General features: G+C 40.7%; 1 protein-coding gene and 1 gene segment (V, D, J or C); both read left to right on the top strand.

Moving 5' to 3' along the window:
• Positions 1 to 23054, top strand: part of LOC116905410 — a 978601-nt gene that overhangs the window by 596818 nt on the left and 358729 nt on the right. Inside the window, 1 exon segment of the C gene segment in view lies at positions 21570 to 21580. Within this exon segment, the coding sequence occupies positions 21570 to 21580 (11 nt within the window).
• Positions 524 to 17945, top strand: LOC116905404 (zinc finger protein 383-like). The gene is made up of 3 exons (XM_032908362.1): positions 524 to 650; positions 8647 to 8773; positions 13500 to 17945. The coding sequence occupies exons 1-3, from the start codon at positions 642 to 644 to the stop codon at positions 15131 to 15133; spliced, it is 1770 nt and encodes a 589-aa protein (XP_032764253.1). The 5' UTR covers positions 524 to 641; the 3' UTR covers positions 15134 to 17945.

Below are 23054 nucleotides of genomic sequence, written 5' to 3'. Positions count from 1 at the left end.
CCACTTCCAAGCTGATTCTAAAGGAAGGGTGCATCCTCACTGGCCTCTGAGCATGTTAATGCCTGTTTAGCACTCGGATATGAAGCGTGCTCTAGCACACACAGCTCTTTTCATTTCTTAAAGTGAACACTAGAATAGTTCAAATTGAACCTCTCATGTACAAACAGTACTGGACACTGCTGAGTTGGGAACGCATCCTACCTCAAAACCCAGGCAGGGGAACCGAGTCCAAACAAGTTCTAAGAAATGGAAAAATAAATGTCGTTATGTTCGCTAACTTATGGATCATCTGTGTACACACGTACAAGCTTTGACGTGGCAGAAGGAAAAAGCCACAGGTCCCCCAAGGAAACTAAATCTCAGAAGCCCGCCTCTAAAACAGTTTCAGCCTAGAACTTGCCCTTCGGACCTCATTCGGCCCTCGGTTGGTCCTATCTGATGTCAATCAGATCCAGCCAGTTACTTTGGAGGAAGTGTATTGGCTCAGAACACGCCAATCAAGTTCACAGAGCAAAGGGGCGGGCCTTGACAATCTCGCGAGCCCACACCCGGTCCAGCGACCTTTGCGTTGGAAAATGTAGGCGTGATTTCCAGCTTTTGGAAGCCCGGGTGCTTTACGAAATCACGGTAGCCGGAGAGCCATGGAGATGGTGAGCGATGGTCGCTAGGCTGAGCGGAGGGTTGGGTAGGCGGGAGTCTGCGCTCCGAGGGGCGCCTGGTCCGCTCGGCCTAGGGCGGAGTTGGGCGGCTGCGCGGACCTAGCGTCCTCGGGTGCCCCGGAAGGAGGAGCAGAGCAAACACTGATTTTGCTTCCAGTCCTTTCCCCTGCAGTGGCCTCTCTGTGTTTGCAGCCAGCAGACTGCTGGAGGTGGCCTGCAGGACCATCAGAAATTCCAGTCTCCGTGGCGAAGGTTCCTGCGGGACAGCAGCTAGGCTCTCGGGTCTTCCTCCTCCCAGAGTTTTCCCGTTTCCCCCTTGCGCCCTGTGGTTGTCTCGGAAATAGGTCAGCTCCGAAACCCTTTCCCCAGCCTGCAAATATGTGCGCCATCCCCAAACAGTATCAGTTGATAGGTGTCTTCCGTCAGACAGCTTTTGACGTCGGGTTTTTTTTTTCCCCCTCCAGATAATGAATGGCACTTTATTATTGTTTTTTAAAGTTTTCGTGTCAGTGAATCTTGGTTATACACCCTAATGAATTTCATTATGACGTTTTCATCCGTGTTCGTGTATTTTGAACATATCTTCCATTATTCCCCTCCCTCTCCCCCCCCCCACTGTAAACCGCTTCTTTCCTAACTGTCTTAGGATAGACAGTTATCTTTTAGGATAGATAGTCTATCTTTTGGTGAACCGAGGAACTTCATTAGGGTTATTTACCGAAGGGTTAGTTACAGGAGTCTGGGTATCTAACTAGTGACAACACCAGACTAGAAAAACCTCTCAACCACTTATCAACGTTCACTGCCCACAAATCCTCAGGGAGGGGTGTGGCCTCCAACCCCTCCCCCATAAAGTATTGTTAGGGCCAGTCTTTTGCAGGTCTGTGCATTTGATCACATTTGCTGACATTTTAGGTATAAGGGCCATGTCATACGTGCGAGATATCCTCAGGGTGGCATTTTCTAGGAATTTGTTTCTTAATAGGTCCCCCTTTCAACACCCTGGGTTTTTGTTTGTTGTTTGTTTTTTAAGTCTTTTGATTTGATTTTTGTACTTTCCTTTTTTTGTCTTCTAAGCCACAGATACCTTCCCACAATATTTTCGGATTGAGTGTTCCCCTTACGCGATGCCAACACTCTGTGCTTTAGTGTTTTCCTGCACCTAGGCCCAGCACTGTGTCCACAGCGTAGTATATACTGACCACTATGCCCTCTCCTTAGACAACAACCTGAGCTGTGAGGTGCACCGAGAGAACAGCTAGATGCCCTGAGCCTGACAGGAAGCCTTCTTGTTGTATGCATGCCTTGGCTACTAAGAACAGTATTGAAGTCAACCTGTTGGAGTAGCCATTCTTCAACACCAGGACTTCAATCCCTTAGTGACTGCTAGGTTATGTGTTCATTCTGCTTCACGGTTTTAAAAATAGCTGCACCGAATTTACAGTTTAAACGGTTCTGTGCCCAGGTTTCCTTTCGAACACAATGGAATACTTTTTTTTTTTTTACTTCGACTCTCATATTACATCCCATCTGCAGTTCCCCCTCCCTCTTCTCCCAGCCCGCCCCGACATTACCTCTCTCCCAGCTCCACTCCTCCCTTGAGAATAGAGCGGGCCTCCCAGGAATATCAACTGAACAAAGCATAATAAGTTACAGTAAGACTAGACGCATGTCAAGGCTGGAGCAAGGCAACTCAATAGGAGGAAAAGGGTCCCAAAAGAGTTAGAGACAGACCCGGCTCCCATGTTTATAGTCCCACAAGAACAGCAAGCTATACTACCTTAACAAATATGGCAGAGGATCTAGGTCAGACCTTTATAAACTCCCTGATGGTCACTTCTTCAGTCTTTGTGAGCCCCTGTGAGCTCTGATCAGTTGGGTCTGTGGTCTGTGGAACACTTATTCATCATGCTGGCCTGGCATCCGCTGGCTGTGTATTGAATCACAGGTTCAAGGCCTTAGAATCCACCTTGTCAGGTAGCCACTGGTAGAATGCACTATGGAACTTCTTCCTGGAAGAAACAGCGGTTGGTGCTTCTTGGAGTTATAGCCCATAGAAAACTTGGCCATCCGTTTAAGCCAGAAGATTTCCATGTGCTCAGTTCCCCCTTCTCCCAGAGCCTGGAGGTTCAGGATATAGTTCAGTGGAAGGGGTTAGCTCGGATCCTTCACTACGCAGGCAAACTCTAGGAAGAATAGGTAGACCTGGAGTCAAGTAGTATGACCAACTTGAGGAGAGGGCCTGGAGAGTACGGAGCTCACACTCCGAACTTCCAGAAGCCCGTTAATGAGTAAGGTACGGGGAAATTCAGAACTCAAGGCATGCCCAGTCTGCGTGTGAGACCTCATCTCCAAGCAATAAAGACACAACCTCGTGACCTTGGCAGTGGGTTTCGTGACCCCAGGAGACTCAGGGAGCTGGGAGAGGGATGGCAAACAGGCACATTCAGATGTCAGTGAAAGAGCGGACTTAACAGATGAGGGGTCTGAGTCACAGAATGAATGTGTCCTTTCTTCCCTTCAGCCCCAAAGCTTTTTCTCTCAAAACCTACACACTTTGTCGCTCTTCTTTTCCTTGGCAGATGTGAGCGAAAGTGTAATCAATCTAGTTAGGGCACCATGATCAGAGTACAGCAGGGATTCCACTGAACCCGGCTTTGAAAACCGTGAATTCACTGGGTTTGCCTCCAGGAACATGGGTAACTGCACAGCCGCTGTGCCACCGAGAAGTCTCACCCCATAAAGTATGTCCAAACATAAAGGCTGTATGTATGGAGGCACCGCACTTTAAATTAACCTTTCACTCCTGCATCTTCTAGCATCTTCCATGGTCTTGTACAAACGGGAGGAAAGAGGATGAGACAGAGAATCCCAGAATCGAGTCCTATGATGCCCCCATCCCATTCTCTTAGGGATATGAGCAGCCGCGTCGTCTTTGTGGTAGACCTAATATCTACTGTGCTTCTTTGCTCTTTTCTCTCATGCCTGCTTGACCAGGGTTAACTTAGTCTTGGTTATCTCTGTCCTGTACTGGGATAGTGGAAGAAATAATTGTTCTACACCATGATGGGGAAGCTACGTAATACCTTTCCTTCTGGCCTTTACCACTCGTGTGGATTTTACGTAAGACGTGTGGGCTCCAGGAGCTGTGGGCCTGCTCAGCAGCTCTCAGAGACTTTATTGTTAGCCTTCTGACTTGTGCTTCTCGGTTCAGGATTCCTGAATTCTCCCACCAGCTTCGTAGGCCCGGTCAGTTCTGTATACTATTCCTTCTGTGGTCTGGGGCTGATGTCAGAGAAAGGACTGACAGTTACCTGAGAGCCGCAGTGGAGAACTTGCCAGCAAGTGAAGAGGGCAGGTACTAAAGCTTTTTCTCTGTAGATTTGTAAGTCTGGAGCACTCCCTTTCTGGTCCCATCTATCTTTGTGTAGGGGTCTTAGCTGTCTGTCAGTATGTGTGTTATGTAGCTTATATATAAAAAGGACTCCGTTGTCAGTATAGCACTCATCTGAGTCATGTTCTGATCTAGGCCTACTGGTCTGTGAAGAACTGAAGAAGCACTAATAAAATGTCTGTTCTCTTGAGAATGTACAGTGTGTGAGGGAATGGTCTTGATAGCTATTGTAGGAGCCAACTGATTAAACTGGAAGCTTTCTGAGTACCTCCTGCTTGTTCCAATGAAGCCCTGCAAATTGAGCCCCCTCTCCCTGTGTCTTGAAAGTGGTTTGTCAGAAACATGAATGGGCACATTTCCAAAACTGAATGTTTTTGCTGGTTTTGTTAGCTGCTATCTGCCAGGCAGTCTGATGTTCTTTGACAGTTGCCATTAGCAGTTACATGTTCTTTTAGAGGGGCCTTATTGCAGCCAGAGATAGAAAGCTGATGTATATTAAAAGGCCATTGCAGGTGAGGACATTAGCAGCGCAGATGCACACAGGACACAGTCTCATGCTGCTGCTTGTAAAGCTGGGATAAATTCTTCATCACAGAGGAATTTCAGGATAAGCCATGTGCCAGACTTGGAGTTTGTTAGGAAGAGGTTATAAGGTAGGTTTGAGCACGAAGGTTAATAGAAACAGGTTCTCAGAAAGGGGCAGATACACCCATGTGTGGATGTCTGTAATAATTGCTTTAGAGTAAACAATTATTTTTACGTTTTCAGTGCATTTTGAAGTTGCATCTCAGTGCTTGCTTGAAGAACTTAAATACGATTTTACACCAGTTCCCATTATCCACTGGATAAATAGCTTATGAGGAATGCATGAATAATTAGCGTTTTAATGCAAACGGCAGTTGATAGCCTTTTGTGAAATTCTCAGAAAACATGTGGGAAAGGACTAAGGCCATTCTTGGAGATTGGCTCTATTTAGGTGCTGAGCGTTGTTCGTTGGTGTTTCAGTATTTTATTTGCAATGTCTATATGGAAGGAACTCTCTGTCTCTGTGAAAGCAGCTGATAGCAGTGATGTCCGGTTGTGATTTGTGACTCATCTAAGTTGACATCAAGCAGACTCCAGAGTGAGAGGCTCCTTTTGCCTTCATTGTTCCCTCAGTTTCCCCCATCTCTCTGGCCTATCCAGCTTGATACTAATGAACCCAGCAGTGGAATTGCCAGGGAAACACAAGAGCGCTGCCATGGAGACACAGCTCCTTTTTCCTAAGGAGCAGAATCATTCACAAGAGAGACCATGTAAAATGAAGCCTAGGGAAAATCCGGGATTCTTTGATGATTCTTGACACATGTACTAGGGTCAGGTGTCCTTAGGATGGATTCCAGGTGAGGGTAGTTTTGCTGTTGATTGCTCTGACTTCTAAATTAGTTCCCAGGTGTGGCTTCTCTTTAATATGTCCCCAGGTCACTGTAGTTTACAGCCTACCTTTTGAAATCAGTAGTTGATGGCCTTTTTACTTGTCACTAGTTTTTGCTTTGTGGTTGGTACACAGATGAGTCAGAGTCATTTTGCTTTTTTCATTCAAAATGGAGCCACACAAGACAAACTAGGAAACCTTTATTTTACACATCATATTGTAACTTAGGGCAGCTTGGTATCATATCTTGCCTCAAGACTGCAGAAACCTCACTTCCTAAAGTAACAGGTCTCATGGACCAACCCACCTCCTGATCACTTACATTATAGACATTGCTTTAAGTAACCTTGGCTTTGCTAGACTTCTCCATGCAGAGAGGCTTCTGTTTCCCCTCCCCTCTTAGTTTCTTTCCTTACCTTTCTCTTTTTAAAATCCTGTGTGTGTCTGTGTGTGTGTGTGTGTCTGTGTGTGTGTGTGTGTGTGTGTCTGTCTGTGCCCTCTTGTTTGTTTCTTTTTTTGTTTTTCTTGTCCCCCGAGTTGATATTGAGTACTTTGCAGAGTATCAAATGAAAGACAGACCCACCGTCCTTCCACTGACATTCTCATAGACTCTGTCAGTGGTAATTCAGAATGTTTCTAAAAAGCAGTGAAGGTGATTCGATTGTCACAGTTTTATTTCATTTACTTCTCGGCTTATTTTGCATTATTTGAGGTCTTCTATGAGAGTTGTTGATTAGTGTGGATAAGCATAAATGAGTAAATGTCAGCCCCCGAGAACTGTGCCTTTCAGGAATAAAATTAAACATTTTGATATATGTGGATAAAAATGAGACCTTTGGGGCATCTACCTTTAGTATCCATTGATCTTCACTTTCTGCTATGGTGACCAAACATACATGGGGGTGTAAGTGACATGTTCGTGATGAATGCTCATCGTGGGTCTCATCTAAGAAACAGGACTTTGTTGGTCTCACTTTAAGAATAGTGGACAGTTTCACTACCAACCTTGAACTAAACATGTCACGTTCTAGGTGTATTTCATATTTAGTTCTTAAACAAGTCAACTAAGACGGTTTAAGATGTGTCCAACCTTCTAAAGGACATTGTGATATATACAGCTCATGTTATAGAACTGCTTAATCAATTTATTAAATAAATTAGAAAAAAATATTTTCAAATTGTTTACCTAAACTGCAAACCTTTTATACTGGGCCACATTCATAGCTGTCCTGGCACTAAACGTGGTCCATGGATGGGTCACACTCAGATGCCACAAAAAGAGTATCGTCACAGGCAGCTTCTGGAAGGTCCTACTTGTTCATGGTAACACCACGTGCGGGTCTTTTCCATCTGTTTCTCTCAGCTTACCTGATAACACAGGCTGTTCAGAGTGGTATTTAAGACAAATCTTATGGTTGGCATCATTGACAATGCTATTCTTGGTTTTCCTCCTAGTTGTCTGGAAGTTGACTTTGTAAATCCTATACATTTCCATATTCAATGTATTGTTTATTGATTTATTTGTTATCACATAACAAAGAAATGTTATATTCTCTGAAAAGGGTAGGATAACATAATTTTCATTTTGAGGAATGAAATGTTAAGTGCTTCAAAAGTTTATTGCTATAAACACCTGAGAATTTTAATTGTTCCGCACTGAATATGGTCATTTAAAACTGGATATACCTAGGAAGCAAAAGTCTGCCATTCAGGACTTCAAGCTAAAGAATCTCAGGGATGAAAGACAAAGCAAGTGCGAGGAGAATGTGTCTCTGGTTAGGAGCCGCGAGACCCCATGTTCAGAACTTGCAAATGTTTGTGTCTCTACCTTAATTCTGGTTAGTATGGTTTTGTTTCTTTGTTGTCATTTTAAGCTACTTCCTCTTCTAATATGAAATAGACACTGCACAATAGATTTCATTTCATCCCAGCTCAATATCACATATACACAATTCTTTACCACTCTTATTTTAGCCAAAGAAACAAATCTATTTCCAAGCATGTTCACATTAGGCTTTATAATACAAAACAATTAGTAAATTACTAAGAAGCTTCAGTTTTGATTGTAGTTTGACATCCTTAAATATATTCTCAGTGGTATTATATTTTAAAAGTACCATTTGCACTGTTGGCTTCTGTGGAGTTATGGGTAGCCTTGAATTTACGTCCTTCTACCTCCACCTACCACCTACTGGGATTAAGTGTGTGCCCCACATCTGGATTAAGTGTACTGGGAGGTCAGTCTCTGTGTGTGCTCGCGTGTGAGAGTGTGTGAGTGTGCACATGTGTGTGTGTGTGTGTGTGTGTGTGTGTGTGTGTGTGTGTGTGTGTGTGTTTTAATCTATCCGCAGGAGGCACCCAGGGCCTTACATGCTGTCTATCACTGGGACATATACACAGCCATAATGTGTTGTTTGGATTTATAGCTACTATTTTTTATTTTCAGAAATAAAGTATAAATATTCTTGATCCAGTTTTGTTTTACTGTCTTTTTAATACACTTCCATTCCCAATCTCATGTGAAAACTGTTTGAAGTTTATTTTAGTTTCTTAACTTTACATTTCCTTCTTAATTCTGGACCAGGTACATTTGGTTAGAACCTAGGTTTGACCATTTGCCTTTTTTTTTTTTTTTTTTTTCCTTTTTTGACAAAATAATGTAGGGGAAAACATATAAATCATTCCCATACAAAGATTATCCTTGCTGTACTTGTTATAATAAAATGCATGATCACTTTAAAAATCAAATTGTACCTCACGGCTGCTAGTGAACAGCCCTTGGACACTGATGTCAGCATTACTACTGAGCTGTGTCCTCAGACTCCAACTGTGGTCCAGAATACCTGAATGTGGCTTTCTCGTCTCATTTCCTCTGTTATACGGCAGATAGTGTGGTCTGTTAGTTTATACAGCGCATGTTTGATGGTCATGCTCTGCCATTTTAAATGTCATGTAATTGTAATATTTACACCGGTTTGGTAGGCAGTGTGTCATATTTACTCAGGTAAGGTGTGATAGAATATTAGCATGATATAAAAAGACCCTTGCTGAACAATTTCAGTTGCCTGAATTATCACCATTCCAACTCTCACTTCTCTTGGGTGACACAGAGCTCGATCATCCTAGATGACCCAGAACTCTGACAGTGTGGTGTTTATTTGTGTTCATTTTGATTTCAGGAACAGCTGACCTTCCGAGATGTGGCTGTTGACTTCTCTCCGGATGAGTGGGAATGCCTGGACCCTCCTCAGCAGAGGCTGTACAGGGACGTGATGGTAGAGAACTACAGAAACCTGGTCTCTGTGGGTGAGGACAGCATCCCTGCAGAGCTCCCAGCACACTGCCACCATTTCATGTCTTTCCTTTCAGAAATGTCTGCTGTACCCTTTGCTTTTGATAAGCAATACAAACGTGTGCTTTAAAGAACAGTTGTGGGGTCCAGGCATCCGTAAACGATGTTCCCGTTTATTCTTTTATTGTCCTTTTCCTCTTTCTGGAGTCACTATACATCCTGCCTTTAGATTAGTGGTAATTGCAGCAATTGTATGGCACATAGCACTCTGATCTCCAGCTTCTCCTCAGCTTTGATGTGACTGTGGTTTGGAGCTCAACATTGGTGAATTGAAAATGTTATCTTCTGTATCCTTGAGAAGTCACATTTGCACCAATGTGGTTGGATTTTCTCCTGAATCTCTTCTGCTAAGCACATTACTAGGACACATACCTCAATTGTTACAGGTACAACCATGGTATAGGTCATGGTCTCTTTATTGATAATCAAGTCTTGCAGTCTCTAAGTTATACCTGGTTCCCTCTCTAGAAACACACAAAAGAGTGCCGAGACGTAAAGTGACCAAAGACAGTGTTCCCAGGTGGGTAGGTAGGAATGAATGAAGCAGTGGCTGTGTTCCCAGGTGGATAGGTAGGAATAAATGAAGCAGAGGACACAGGTGAGAAGGACGTAGGTCCAGGAGCACTCTACACAGTGCATGTGTATTCCAAATTGTGTCTCTGTGGTTGTCAGGGCAGTGGGTTGCCCTCCCTTTGCTGTTCTGACGAGTGCTGCAGTTGGTGCCATTACAGGTCGCTTACTTCTCTTTCATGGCTCATGTCTATTTCATTACAGTCAGAGATGAACTTCAGTGATCTCCTGTGTGTTAGGACTTGTTTTGTGCTACCAGGTAATCCAGGTTGATACTGTGTCTGTAAATCTAATTGTTTATGGTATTTTTCAGGATTTGTTTCCTGGTTAGTACTCTACCTAGTTTTGTTTTACATTATGGAAAATAGGAATATAAAATCAGTATTATTTTGGTACTTTCGATATCTTGCTTTGATTCTCAGTGTTTATATCTAAGAAATGGGAAGTGTATTTTATATGTATTTATTACAATTACACTCTCCTAGAAAATGGCCATTTGTGTTTGTCTTTGTCATCATTTCTGTGGCTTTGATAAGACACCATTACCAAAAGCCGCTTGGGAGGGAAGGGTTTCAGTGTACAGTTCCACATTACAGTGTGGCGCTGAGGGAAGTCAGAGCAAGAACTCAAACAGAGCAGGGACAAGGAGACAGGAAAGGCCCGTGCAGTGTCCAGCTTACTGTTCCTCGCTGCCTGCTCAGCCTGCTCTCATATACACTCCAGGACCACTACTACTGGGCTGGGCTCCCATATCAGTCATCAGGCATGAAGATGCCCCCTGTGTTTATTGACAAGCCAGTCTTACAGAGCTGTTTCTCACTGAGGGTCCCTCCTCTCTAAAGATTCTAGCTTCTGTCTAGTTGACAAAAAAGAAGAAAAAGAAATTGTCAGCGTGGTTATTTTTTTTTTCATTAGAGTTAGAGTTTCTAACTTAAATTGTATCTCACTTTCACATATCTTTTCCTGAAAGTATAACTTTTTATACCATAATTATGGTCATGTCAGTTCACTTTGGCCCATTACTTCATGGTGTTTAGCATACCTGAATCCTTACATCTAAAAGAGTCTCCTATGTTACAGCATTATTTTCTTTTGTTTTTATGTATGACCAGTGACAGAGTAATCTCTAGTTCATACACGTTTTCTTTATACTTACATTTCTCTTTCCTGTGGTAGTATTGATAACACAGCTGCTTTGTTTAGATTGTATCAGTGTATATTAACAGGTTTATAGTTAAGTTATACACATTATACAGTTATATATTATATAGTCATACACGTTTTCTTTATACTTAAATTTCTCTTTCTGTGGTAGTATTGATAACACAGCTGCTTTGTTTAGATTGTGTCAGTGTGTATTAACAGGTTTATAGTTAAGTTATACACATTATACAGTTATATATTATATAGTTATACACGTTTTCTTTATACTTACATTTCTCTTTCCTGCGATAGTATTGATAACACAGCTGCTTTGTTTAGATTGTGTCAGTGTATATTAACAGGTTTATAGTTAAGCTTTTGCTTTTGTCTCTTAAATTCTATTCAGAAGTTAAAAGTGTGTTGTACATCCTCATAAGTCCATGGAATTTGATTACTCCATTTGATTTTCCATAGAGCTTTATGGTTTTATTATTTGTGTTGCCTCATGGTTGTGGGGAAGTCTCGTGGTAATGGTCATTTACAGTGTATATGCCTGTATTTTTCCTTGACTTTGAAGAATGGGCTGGCTGGGTATAGTATGTTTTAGACTTTGTTCCTTCAGCACGTTCACTGTGTCCTCCATCTTATGTCTGGATTGCAATGCTTTATTTAAGAGCTCCGCTGAGGTCACATTAGAGCATTGTAGAGAGGCCACATCACATTTACTGCTCTCAAGGTTACCTCTGTGACTTGTGAAACAGAGTCTAATACATGGGGCATTTTTACTCCTTGTCTCTCAGCATGTAGCAACTAATTAAGGTGCTTAAATTCTGATGTTTTTCTTCATCATATTTCTTGTTTTCCACCATTATTTCTTACTAAATTCATCACCTATTTTATTTGCTTATAACTGTTTATTTCTTTGTCCATATTCTCATTTTCTTGATTTTAGTGTTTTATCATCCATTGTCTTTCAGATGGTTGTTTCTGTGTGTATAATTCATAAATTGGTTTTAGAATGATGGCTTTGCAATATTTTTCATGTTTTTCCCACTGAGTCACCTCTGTATACTGTGTTAGCATTCAGTGAAATTTGCCCATTAAAGAATCAACAGATTATAACAGGCGTGGGAGGTGATGCATGGCAGCACCTTAAAAACTGAACATGCGGGGTTGGGAATTTAGCTCAGTGGTAGAGCGCTTGCCTAGGAAGCGCAAGGCCCTGGGTTCGGTCCCCAGCTCCGAAAAAAAAGAACCAAAAAAAAAAAAAACTGAACATGCATTTGTTCCAGCAAAGCCCAACAATAGTAAATCACTCTGTCGATAAGGCCGCCAATAGAGTGTTTATTGCAGCATGATTTAAAGTAGCCAAAATAAAAGTTAGTGTCAGTACAAATGCATAAATGTTTTGGGGGTTTAAAAGAGAGCTTAGTATTTAAACCGCTCTTGCTGAGGACCAGTGTGGGTTCCCAGTTCCCACACTGAGCAGCTCACAACTGCCTGTCAGTCTAGTTCCAGAAGGATAGGATGCCTCTGGTATTCACAGGCATCTATACTAACACACGCACACACACACCTCTGGAAATACTTTAAAAAATAAAAAATTTTAAAGATTGTGTGGCCTGTATACACAGAGGATCATTATTCAGCAATATAAAAAGGAAAATCAAAATCATGTAGTTTTATACAGCATGGATAAAAGTGCAAGACTTAAAATGAAGTCAGTCAGATATAGGAAATGAGCATCCTAATGTGCAGTCTGAAAAATTAATCTCAGAAATGAAAAGTGAGTACAGGTGGGTGGATGACCGGTGGCTGTCAACTTGGGATTGAGGTAGTACTGGTCAAAGATGAGTATCACTAAAATAAGCAGAAGGCTACTAAACAATTGATGTTTATTAAAGGTCTAGGCTTAATTGAAAAAAACAAGATAGGCATGAGAACATTCAGAATTTTATAGATCATGAGTATATTTAATATCTATTTCTTGAGAATTACTAAAGAAATTGATGGTAACTGTTCAAGTACAAAAATTAAATGATAATGTGTTAAACAGTTTTAGTCATCTCGCTATAAATATATACTTCAAAATAGCACACTGTACATGATCATGATAAATAGATTGTTTGTTTTTCAATGAAATCAAACAAACCAAAGTGATTTGGTTTTATATTTAGAATGTTACTTTTTTGTTTTCTGTACAGGATGTCTTCATTCATGCTTTTTGATTATTGAGGACTTCAAAACCTGTCCTTGGGAAACAAACCTGTTATGTGGAGTTATGTGTCTTTCAAATTTCATTAGCTAGCATGGGCTCTCTGTCCCTGGTGTCACTTTGGGGTACCAAAAATAGTATTTGCCTTTGGTCTCAGGTTTACAAAACTGTCATGTAAAATATACCTGGTATCTCCCACTATCTGTCATTGTAGACAGCCAGGTTTCAGACAGGCCCTAAAAAAAAAAAAGATTCCTCTGTCTCTTTTCTTCCCCCTGATAGAGATGGAGATTTGAATTTTCCTAATTAGCTGTGCTATATAGGGTAAAGAAGAGCTGTGGTTGACAAAAGGAACAAACTTCACTTCCTGTTACAGTGAAACTATTTGGCTTTGTGCTTACTTGGGGTACTGTGATTCCTTCCCGGTTATGGGAGGGTGTACAAGTTTAATTTTGTCATTAAGGTGTTTTGTTGTTGTTTTTGTTTTTCATTGGGGTTTGGTTTTTTTTTGTTTGGTTTTTTTTTGTTTGTTTGTTTGTTTCATCATGGTTTGGTTCGATTTGATTTCGGGGGTTTTGTTGCTGGTTGTTTTGTTTGTTTCTTTGTTTTGTTTTTAAGTTAACTTTCAATCTTTTGCTACTATGATTTCTCGAGCTGTTTCCAATATGGAACTCAAGTATAATTTCACATGTATTTATAAACTGTAGTCACTAGCATTTATTTAATTAATTTCTTGTTTTTATATATTTCAGCTCTTTCTCATCATTGTACCCAGAACTTTTCACCAGAACAGATCCTAAAATATTCCTTCACAAAAGGAACTAACGGAAGTTGTGGCCTTAAGAATTTATACTTAAGGGAAGATTGTACATATGTAGATGAGAGTAAAGCCCACCATGGTAGAGATATGCAATGTCTAATTACAAGCAATACCAAAGATGTCATTGACAGCAGAGATCAAGAACACAAAACCACTCTGACAATAACTCCTGCGAGGCCAGATACTTTGGATGAGCCAAGTATCTATAACTGTAAATATCCGCAGGAAAGTTTTCAGCATGACTTAACTTTGAAAGAAAGTTTGGAAGATCTGATAGATGGGTTAATGTTTTACCCAAACAGTTCCATAGATAAAGAATTAAGAAGCAGAGGACTGATATCAACAAGTGATCAAATTGAGACTTTCTATACTGAAAGATCCTTACTCTTCAGTCAGCAAATAGCTATCTCCTATGACCCAAAGCACAATTCTATTGATTATGGATTGCCTGCTATTGATCCATTATCACATAGCCCAAATGGAGATACAGATGTGTGGGAAAGCCCTTTCATGTATAAGGAAACTAGCAAAGATTTTAGTAGTGAATCTTTACTAAATAACTGCAATGATATTATCTTAGAGAAATCTAGTCAGTATAACAAAATATGTAACGACTTTAACCATTGCTCAAGTCCCAACAAATATCAGTATACTCTTCCAAAGAAGCCTTTCAATTGTGATAATTTCTTTACTCAATGTTCAAAGCTTTCTATCCATCAATATGTTCAAGATAATTATTACAAGAGTATCGATTGTGACACAATGTTTAATAAAACTTTAAATGTTATTACACATAAAATTCAGCATTCCCAGAAATCCTACAAATGTAATGAATGTGGCAAAGCCTTTAAATATTGCTCAAGTTACAGAAAACACAGAATAATTCACACAGGAGAAAAACCCTTCAAATGTAAAGTATGTGGAAAATCCTTTACCCAATGTGCAAGCCTTAAAAAACATCAGAGAATCCACACAGGAGAGAAACCCTACAAATGTGAAGAATGTGGCAGAAGCTTTAACCACTACTCAATTCTTGGTCAGCACCAGAGGATTCATACAGGAGAGAAACCCTACAAGTGTAAACAGTGTGGGAAATCCTTTACTCAGTGTTCAAGCCTTCAGAAACACCAAGTAATCCACACTGGAGAGAAGCCCTACAGATGTGCAGAATGTGGCAAATCCTTTACGCAAAACTCAACCCTTAGTCAACACCAGAGAATTCATACTGGAGAAAAACCTTACAAATGTGAACAGTGTGGAAAGGCCTTTACCCAATGTTCAAGCCTTAGAAAACACCAGAGAATTCACACTGGAGAGAAACCCTACAAATGTGAAGAATGTGGCAGAGCCTTTAACTGCCGTTCATCTTTTACTAAACACAAGAGAATTCACACAGGAGAGAAACCTTACAAATGTAAAGACTGTGACAAAGCTTTCATCCACTGCACAAACCTTACTCAACACCGGAGAATCCATACAGGAGAGAAACCATACAAATGTAATGAATGTGGAAAATCCTTTAGTCAGTGTTCCAACCTTAGAAAACATGAGAGAATTCATACATGAGTAAAACTAACAAATGTAAAGAATTTAGTAAATCTTTTATCCATAGTCAAAAACTTGTGTAATGTCCTATAATTCAAATTGGGGTGAGTCCTACAGAGGCAGTGAATGTAACAAAGTCTGAATGTTATTTACAAGTCATTATCAGAGAACTAATTCTTCCTGGGGAGAAACCCTACATCTGAAAAATGGCAAATTCTTAAAGTTTATACCTCTTTACCAGACACCACAGAATTCACTTTAGAAATGATCTTTTTTAATGTGGAAAAAGTTTAATTGTTGGTCATCTCTTATTAAGCTTTGAATTCACACATGAGACAAAGACTGGCAAATGTGCAGAATGGGACAGTTCTTTATAGCTCTTCAGCTTTCACTAAACACAGAAATTTGTATCCAAGACAAAACCTACAAGTGCAGAAGAAGTGACAGACTTTTACCATTTTGTACACCTTAACACCAGAGTTTATACTGGAATGAAACACTGCAGAAATAACTATTTCAATGCCTTTACATTCAAGGCATAAAGCTCTTTAACACCAGAAAACAGTAAAAATTTCAATTTTGTCCCAAGTGCACAGCTCAAAAAACAGTAAAATATTTGTTTTATGCAAGTATAAGTGTAATACAGCCTTGGTTAATATATAGGCTCTTAATATAATTAATAATAGAAGTCTACAAGTATAAGTTTTCTAAAGCATTTGCTTTTTGCCTAAAATTTACACTGTTGTTTGGTAGAAATTGGCTACTATCAAAAACTCACTCTCAAAATCTATGATTGTATCACATATATAAAGTTTTTAAATATTCTCACTCATGAAAATAAGAAAGTACCATTCTTACATTTATAAGAAGAACAAGACTCATTTATAACAAGTGCTTGAAAAGAGTGTTTTTCCAAAGACTAGACAGTGCGTTTCCTAATCCAAGAGAAAGTGCTAGATGACAAATATTACTAATGCATTCATGGGCAATGATGGGATTCTATTAATCAATCACTCCTAAGATCTTCAAGTGATTTTTCCTAAATGGGCATGATGTGGCAGGCTCAGAGATTTCAGAGTATTTGTGAACTGAGACTGCTGCCTGCCCAGGATAGGAGAGAGGAAAATACCCTTGAGGTTCTCATGCAGTGCCAGCCTCTAATTGTGACCAGCTCCAATACAGGTCTCCCCTACTAAACTGTGTCCCTGTTAGACACAATAAGCACCACATGCCAAGAATGAGAGCAACACAGAGGTCTGGGTAACAGGCTGAAGGGTGGTACCAACATAGCAGCACAATATAAAATTGTTGCTACTGCTAGCATCTGAATTCAGCCAGCCTGGTAGAACACAGGCTCCACTGCCAAATAGCATATGACTGCTCTGGGTTGATCCCACCTTCAAGAGTCACTACCAAATCAGGAAACCAGGAGTGCACATGCACTCTACAGGGTTCAAAAGGGAAGGATGCCAGGGCTATGTAAGCATCTGAGATTTGACTCCTTTAGCCCAGGTAGTTTTGCATCGGTAAAAGGAACTTGTTCTGAAGTTTAAAAAGCCACCTGCTTGAAGCTTCAGCTGACCTCACAGCAATGCAGCAGGCATCAGAGTTGTTGGTTTTTCCATCTAGGGAGGACTGGAGACAAGGGTACATGAAGAGGAGGATCAGAAAGTCCTCTAACCCAACCATGGTGAATGGTATGTAGGATCTGGCTAGGTGAAGAGGTTAGATGTGGAATTAGATGTGTCTGTATGTTAGGATAAGGTTAAAAGGATCCTGACCTGAGACTCATGGTTTGTGGAGTCCCAAATGGTGCTTAATCTATGTTGGGGCACTGGATATGAGACCTCAGTAGAAGGTGGGGTGCCTGAAAGAGAGGGCTAGGCAAAGTGAGCCAGGCTTGCCCTGATGAAGAGTTTGTAGGATCTGCTTGGCCAAAGAGATTAGTTAGATGTAACATGGGAAGGGACTATAGTTGGGAAGTAAGTAGCAAGAGTCCTCCAGGCTTTGAAGTTTTGTAACGTAGAGCACTTCTGGCCTGCCCCGACCCATGCTTCCTGAGTGTTGAGCCAGCTTCATGCTCCTATTGTTGCTACTTCCCTGACAACGCAAACTGCACCTTTGAAATTATGAGCCAAAAAAAATCTCCCTTAAGTTGTTTTTATCTTAGAATTGTATCACAGCAACGCAAACTAATAGGGTCCTCAGTTCAAGCATCCAGAACAGTTAGTTCAAAGGCATTTGCCCTTTTAATAAAGTTTTCATTATCCATAAATATGAATAACATTCATGATAAATAAAAGTGCAGATGGGCTCAACCCTTTAAAGTTGCAAAGCTTGCTTGAGAAATTTCCTTGCATGGGTTTACAGGGTGGGTAAAGTCCTCTGCCTCTTGATAACTTAATTAGAATTTAGCTGAAACTAATAAGTGAATCTGTTAGCCTCGGTTCTAATAGGTATGAGCATGTGTGCTTGGTAGATACTTTCTTTTGCTTTCTCTGGCCTGAGAAATAAAGCAATGTAGGAAATCGGGCTGGAGTAGTGGTTGTGAAAAGAGTGAAAGCTTGTTTAAGCTGTGGAGGTTGGCCATTGTGTTGGGTTTTTGGTTTTGTGTGTGTGTGTGTGTACACATGTGTGTGTGATGTATGAGTGTGGCATGTATATGCATTGTATGTGTGGTACCCACAGAAGTTGAAAGGGACTATTCCATACATTGGAACTGAAGTTATAGATCGTGTTATGTGAGTGCTGGGTATCTGAAAGAGCAACAAATGCTCTTAACTACTGAGCTGTCTCCACAGCTTCTATGCTTTTTAATAAACTGTTGTGTGTAGATTTGTTCCTGGTGATGTTATTGGGGGTCACAGTTTACTGAAAGAGGGTTCCTTATTCTCATCTTGACATTCAACAAATTTATTTTTTCAAGACAAGAAAACGTTAAATGTGAAATTGAATAAGTGAGAACACAGTGTTTTGTATGAGACTGTATTTGAGCAGATATTTCAAGTTCCAATATCCAGAAAAAAAGTAAAATGGGGAGAAAAATGGTGAATTATAGAAGCTATTTTCACTTGGGCAAAATATGCATGAATTTGTGCTTTTTGTACTAACATATATCATTGGACACATTAATGAAGAAAGATTGGTAGCCCCACACATGCATACATTGTATAGTCATCCAACTAACTCAAATGAGAAAAACAGTCAAGTTATCTCACTACACCGTACTTGGGACCTCCAACAATCAACCAAGAGTTGTGTGCTGTCATTGGAAAAAGAACAGTTAGGGAAGTGGAGTCTGATTCATGGCTGTGGTACTGCAAATGCAGGATATTAGAAGTTGGCCTCTTTGTGGTCCAAGTATTAAATCATATTGTTCTGGAAGCTAGAAAAAGGCAAAATTAATTTTGTTCAGTTTGACAAACTGGTAGGTTGTTGGCTGAGAACATTCCAAGACTTGGGTTCTAGTATTTCAAGTGAAAGCCAATGACAGCAATCTGGTTCTGTGTAAACTTTGAATCTCACATGCCAATGAGCTTTCTGGGTAGTTCCCATTTAGAATAGGCAGAGGCCTTCATGGTACACTGCTACATGCTTTCTTTTTAGTTAGAGTTGCTTGTCTAGCTTTATTTTCTAGCATTTAACAATTTGTTTTTATGAGACCAAATCTGAGTGGTTGGAGAAAGTTGAAAATGTTTTTTGGAGAGTGGCAGCAAAGTTGATATCGAAAAGGTATCCGCATGAAGATAAATAAAATATCTAAAATAATAAGCAAATCTGGGTAAAACTAAATTGTTGGAACAATATTCTTTAACTGTAACTTCTGTATTAGTTACTTTTCTGTTGCTGTGCTAAAACACTGACCTCACAACTTACAAAAGTTAACTAGAGCTTATAGGCGCAGAGGGTTTGAATCTATAATGGCAGGGATAGCATAGCAGCAAGTGGCAAGTATGTGAAGCTGAGAGCTCACATCTTGAGCTAGAAGCACAAAGCAGAAAGATTGAGCTCTAAAAGCCAGCCCCAAAGGAGCTGCACATAGCTGCACCTTCCTAAACCGCCACCAACTGGGGACCAAATATTCGTATATGGGAGCTTTTGGAGGACATTTTTATTCAGACATTTACTCCCTGACTCCCATGAGCTGCTGGCAGTATCTTAATGTGAAATGATGCTTATAGTCCAACTCCAAAAATCCCCCATATTCTTTGAGATCCAACACTTTAAAAGTCCAAAGTCTCTTCTGAGACTCAAGATTTTACTTAATTGTAAACATAAACTGTCAAACAAAAACCTCACAAGTTACATACTTCCGATACATAATAATACAGAATATATGTTACCATCCAAATGGGAAGAATTAGGACGTAGTGAAGAAATAATGGGCCAAAGCAAGATTGAAACTGAGCAGACCAAACACTAAATCCTATAGCTCCATATTTGGGACTTAATTTCGAAGAGCTTTAGGTAACTCCAACCCTCCAGCATCACCGCCTGCAACATACATCTCTCTCTTGAGCTCTTGACAGATATCTCATGGTTCTGCCATCCTTTATGTCCTAGGATCTCCAGTACAACCCCGACTTCACTTACACTGCTTTATGCATCGGCATCTCTGCCTCTTGAAGACTCCAGGACTTAACACAGACTCCCCTTTGCCTAGCTTTAGTGGCTCTGAAATCATGGAGGAAGAATCCATGAATCCTTCACTTTTGCATCTTTCATGACAGCTTGGGAGGAATCTTGCCTTTCTTGAATCACATTAGCAGAACTGGTTTTACTCAATTGCTTTTTAGAAGCAGATGCTTTAGCCCACTGTTTCTCAACTTTCTTAATGCTTTCTTAATACAGTTTGTCGTGTTGTGCTAATCCCCAACTATGAAATTATTTTGTTGCTACTTCTTAAGTATAATTGTGCTACTGTTATCAACTGTAATATAGTATGTAAACCCCATGGAAGGTAGTTTGACTCTCAAAGGAGTTACAACCCACAGGTTGAGATCTGCCTTAGGCTCCCTTTCACAAATTAGAAGCTTGGCTGAGTGGGCTCTTGACCTGAGAGCACCTTTCTCTATATGGACCTGTAGAGCAGATGACACTCCATAAAGCAGGAACATCAGGGCTGCCTCTACAAACACTGGGGGCCGTGCAACTGCAAAAGCATCTCCTGCAGGAGGACCTTATTAAGAACTGCCTGTGACACCAATATTCCTGCAGAAGGACCTAATTGAGGACTGCCTGAGAAACCAAAGATTGCTAGTGCAAATAATGCCAGCCAATCAGGAACTGGTGTTTAGAAGAGATGCTTTCTTGGGACCAATTCGGGCACAGGTGGAGGGTATTAAAGGAGCTTGCGGCAGTGCTCAGATGAGTTTGCTGCAGCATGCTCCTGCTCCTGCACTCTCTGTCGTTGACTGCACCAACTTGCCCCCAAAGCCCAAGAGCAGGTAGGGTCTGGTAGAGAGCTGTCCAGGACACAGGCAACAGGCATGTGCTTTGGCTGCAAGATTAAGTTTCTGGTGCTCTTTTTATTTTCAAGATGTATTTTCTTATTTGAGTGCTGCTTCCTCTTCATTGTAGACCTGTCTGTCAGTCATTCATAGTAACCATGCCTCAGGTTCAATAGTATGCCACCTGAAAATTGCATCCACCAAGGAAATTGCCCATTACTTTTTAATTTACCCTAAGTCCTTAGGAGAAGGACAAAGAGCCACCAGATTCTTCACCAAAACAATCATAAAAGTGGCCTCTGGCAAGTTTTTAAAATAATTTGCTCCCTCTGAAACCTTTTGATAAGCCTCGAAAGTCAGCACTGCTCTAAGAACTTACTGTCCCTCAGGCTCCCACTAAAATGTCTATTGAAACTCTACAGCTTACAGGATTCAACTTCCTTTCTCTTCCAAAGGTCCAAAGTCTTCCACATTCCTTTAAAAACCTACATGGACAGGTTCTTCACAACAGCAGCCCACTCTCTGGTACCCACTTCTGTCCTTGTTACTTCTGTTGTGATAAAATGCTATGGCCAAGACAACGTACAGAAGAGATGGTGTTTTGTTGGTCTTTGTCCTTTTGGTCTTGATGGTCTTGATTGGCTTGTTCCACAGATGTGGAGCCCATAATGGTGAGGATAGCATGATTTGGGGGACAAGAAGCTGGAAATTCACATCTTTAATTGCAAGCACAAGGCAGAGACAGCAAATTGGATGGTGAGTTTTGGATCTGAAATCCTGTTCCCAGTGAAATACTTTCTCCATCAAGGCTGCACCTCTGAAACCTTCCCAAACAGTGCTATCAACTGGGAAACCAGTGTGCAAATACAGGAGGATATGGAGGAATGTTTTCATTTAAATTCCTATGCCTTAATAGAGCAGGTATAACAATTGATCATGTGGGATTTTAAAATGCGAGTTTCTGTAATGCTGGGTACTAAGCTTAGGGATAATACTGTAGCATTCAGCCATATTGGTGGTCCATAGAGGGTTGGAATTTTTGTTTGTTTAGTTTTGCTTGAATTTAAAAAAAAATTCTAGTTTAAACTTTTAAAAGCATTTAAGTCTAGGAAGCCAAGACAATAATATCAGCTTCATTTGCAGTTCAGAGGTAGGTTACCCTCCTAAATTCCTCAAGTTATCTTAAAGCACTAAGGCTGTCAGAAAATAACACTCTTTACTAACTGGAAGCCCAGGGATCCTATAAGAGAATAACAGGGCAGTAGCCAGTCATTTAATTCCAGTGGGTGTTAATCAATACTGGGTGAAATGAGGCATTCTAGTTCAAGTCTCCATAGTGTAATCACTGCTTAAACAACAGCATTTTTGTTTTTCCTGTTGTGCTTTGGATCAAAGCAATGGCTTTATGAAAGTGTAGCACACACTCTCCCACTAAGTTTTATACAACACAGCCAAAGAGCAGATCCTGACCGAATCTAAGGAAATAGCTATACCAATGAATTATTAGAATGTTTATCGGTAGTCTTAAAACATGAGGCATCACCATCAGTTTGGGAGAAAAATAAGTTATGCTGCTTTGCGGTTGAGGATATTCAAACAATGATTGCGGTTATGAGGTAGAAATAGTTTTTATCCAGGAAAATAAGCACTGGACTAACATGATCCCAGAGTGGGATTAGAGGCCTCTCCTCACTACTTCATAGAGGAAAACATGAACTCAGTGAAGACAACCATGTTTCCTGAATGGTCTGTTTGGCTGAGCTCAGACTCAAGGCAGGCACGGAACCTGCATGAACAAGGCGTCGAACGCTTGCAGAATTCCAAATGTGAGAGAGTTAGGCCATACAGGTATCCAGGCCTGTTGTAAGCATAGATAGGTATCCAAGACTGAAAATCTCTGGGCTTAAAAAAAAAAAAAGAAAATCTCTGGGCTTTAGAACAGTCTCGGAAAATACCACCTAGTTCGGTATCTGCTTAAAACAGATTCAGATATTGTCCTATGAGTTTTTAATTGTCAATTTGATGCAACTGAGACAGCTAAGGAGAGAGAACCTTAGTTGAATTGCCTATATTGTATTTGTCTGTGGCTATGTTTTCAAGAAAGTGCCTTGATTACTGGTTGGTAAGCCTACTGTGAGCAATGCCATTCCTGGGCAGGTGGTCCTGAGCTGCATGAGAAAGTTCTCTGATCTGAGCTGTGAGCAGGCACCAGTGAAAGTGGTGCTTTATGGGTATCGCCTCTGGCCTCCCCTGAGTCCCTCCTTAACATCCCTCAAACGTGGACTAGGTGAAAATTAAACTCTTTCTGCCAGAAGTTCTGTTCATGGTGTTTCTCACAGCAACACAAACCAAAGTACAATGGGCATCCGTGGATCTGAATATGGAAAACACATGAACATACAATGAACCCATCAGTCATTTATATCTGAAACCGCATGGCCATTCTTGTCATATTGTCTTGCCTCACCTTCTTTACTGTGGAAAGCCCCTTT

The sequence above is a fragment of the Rattus rattus genome, chromosome 7, assembly GCF_011064425.1.
Source record: "Rattus rattus isolate New Zealand chromosome 7, Rrattus_CSIRO_v1, whole genome shotgun sequence".
Lineage (NCBI taxonomy): Eukaryota > Metazoa > Chordata > Mammalia > Rodentia > Muridae > Rattus > Rattus rattus.
Note: the sequence above shows the minus strand (reverse complement) of the source record. Positions and strands in the feature narration are given on the sequence as shown.

Bases quoted from the DNA above. Each gene is read 5' to 3' on its own strand.
- LOC116905404 (XM_032908362.1), top strand. The intron at 8,774-13,499 runs GTGAGGACAGCA...TATATATTTCAG, and splicing joins CAGAAACCTGGTCTCTGTGG to CTCTTTCTCATCATTGTACC.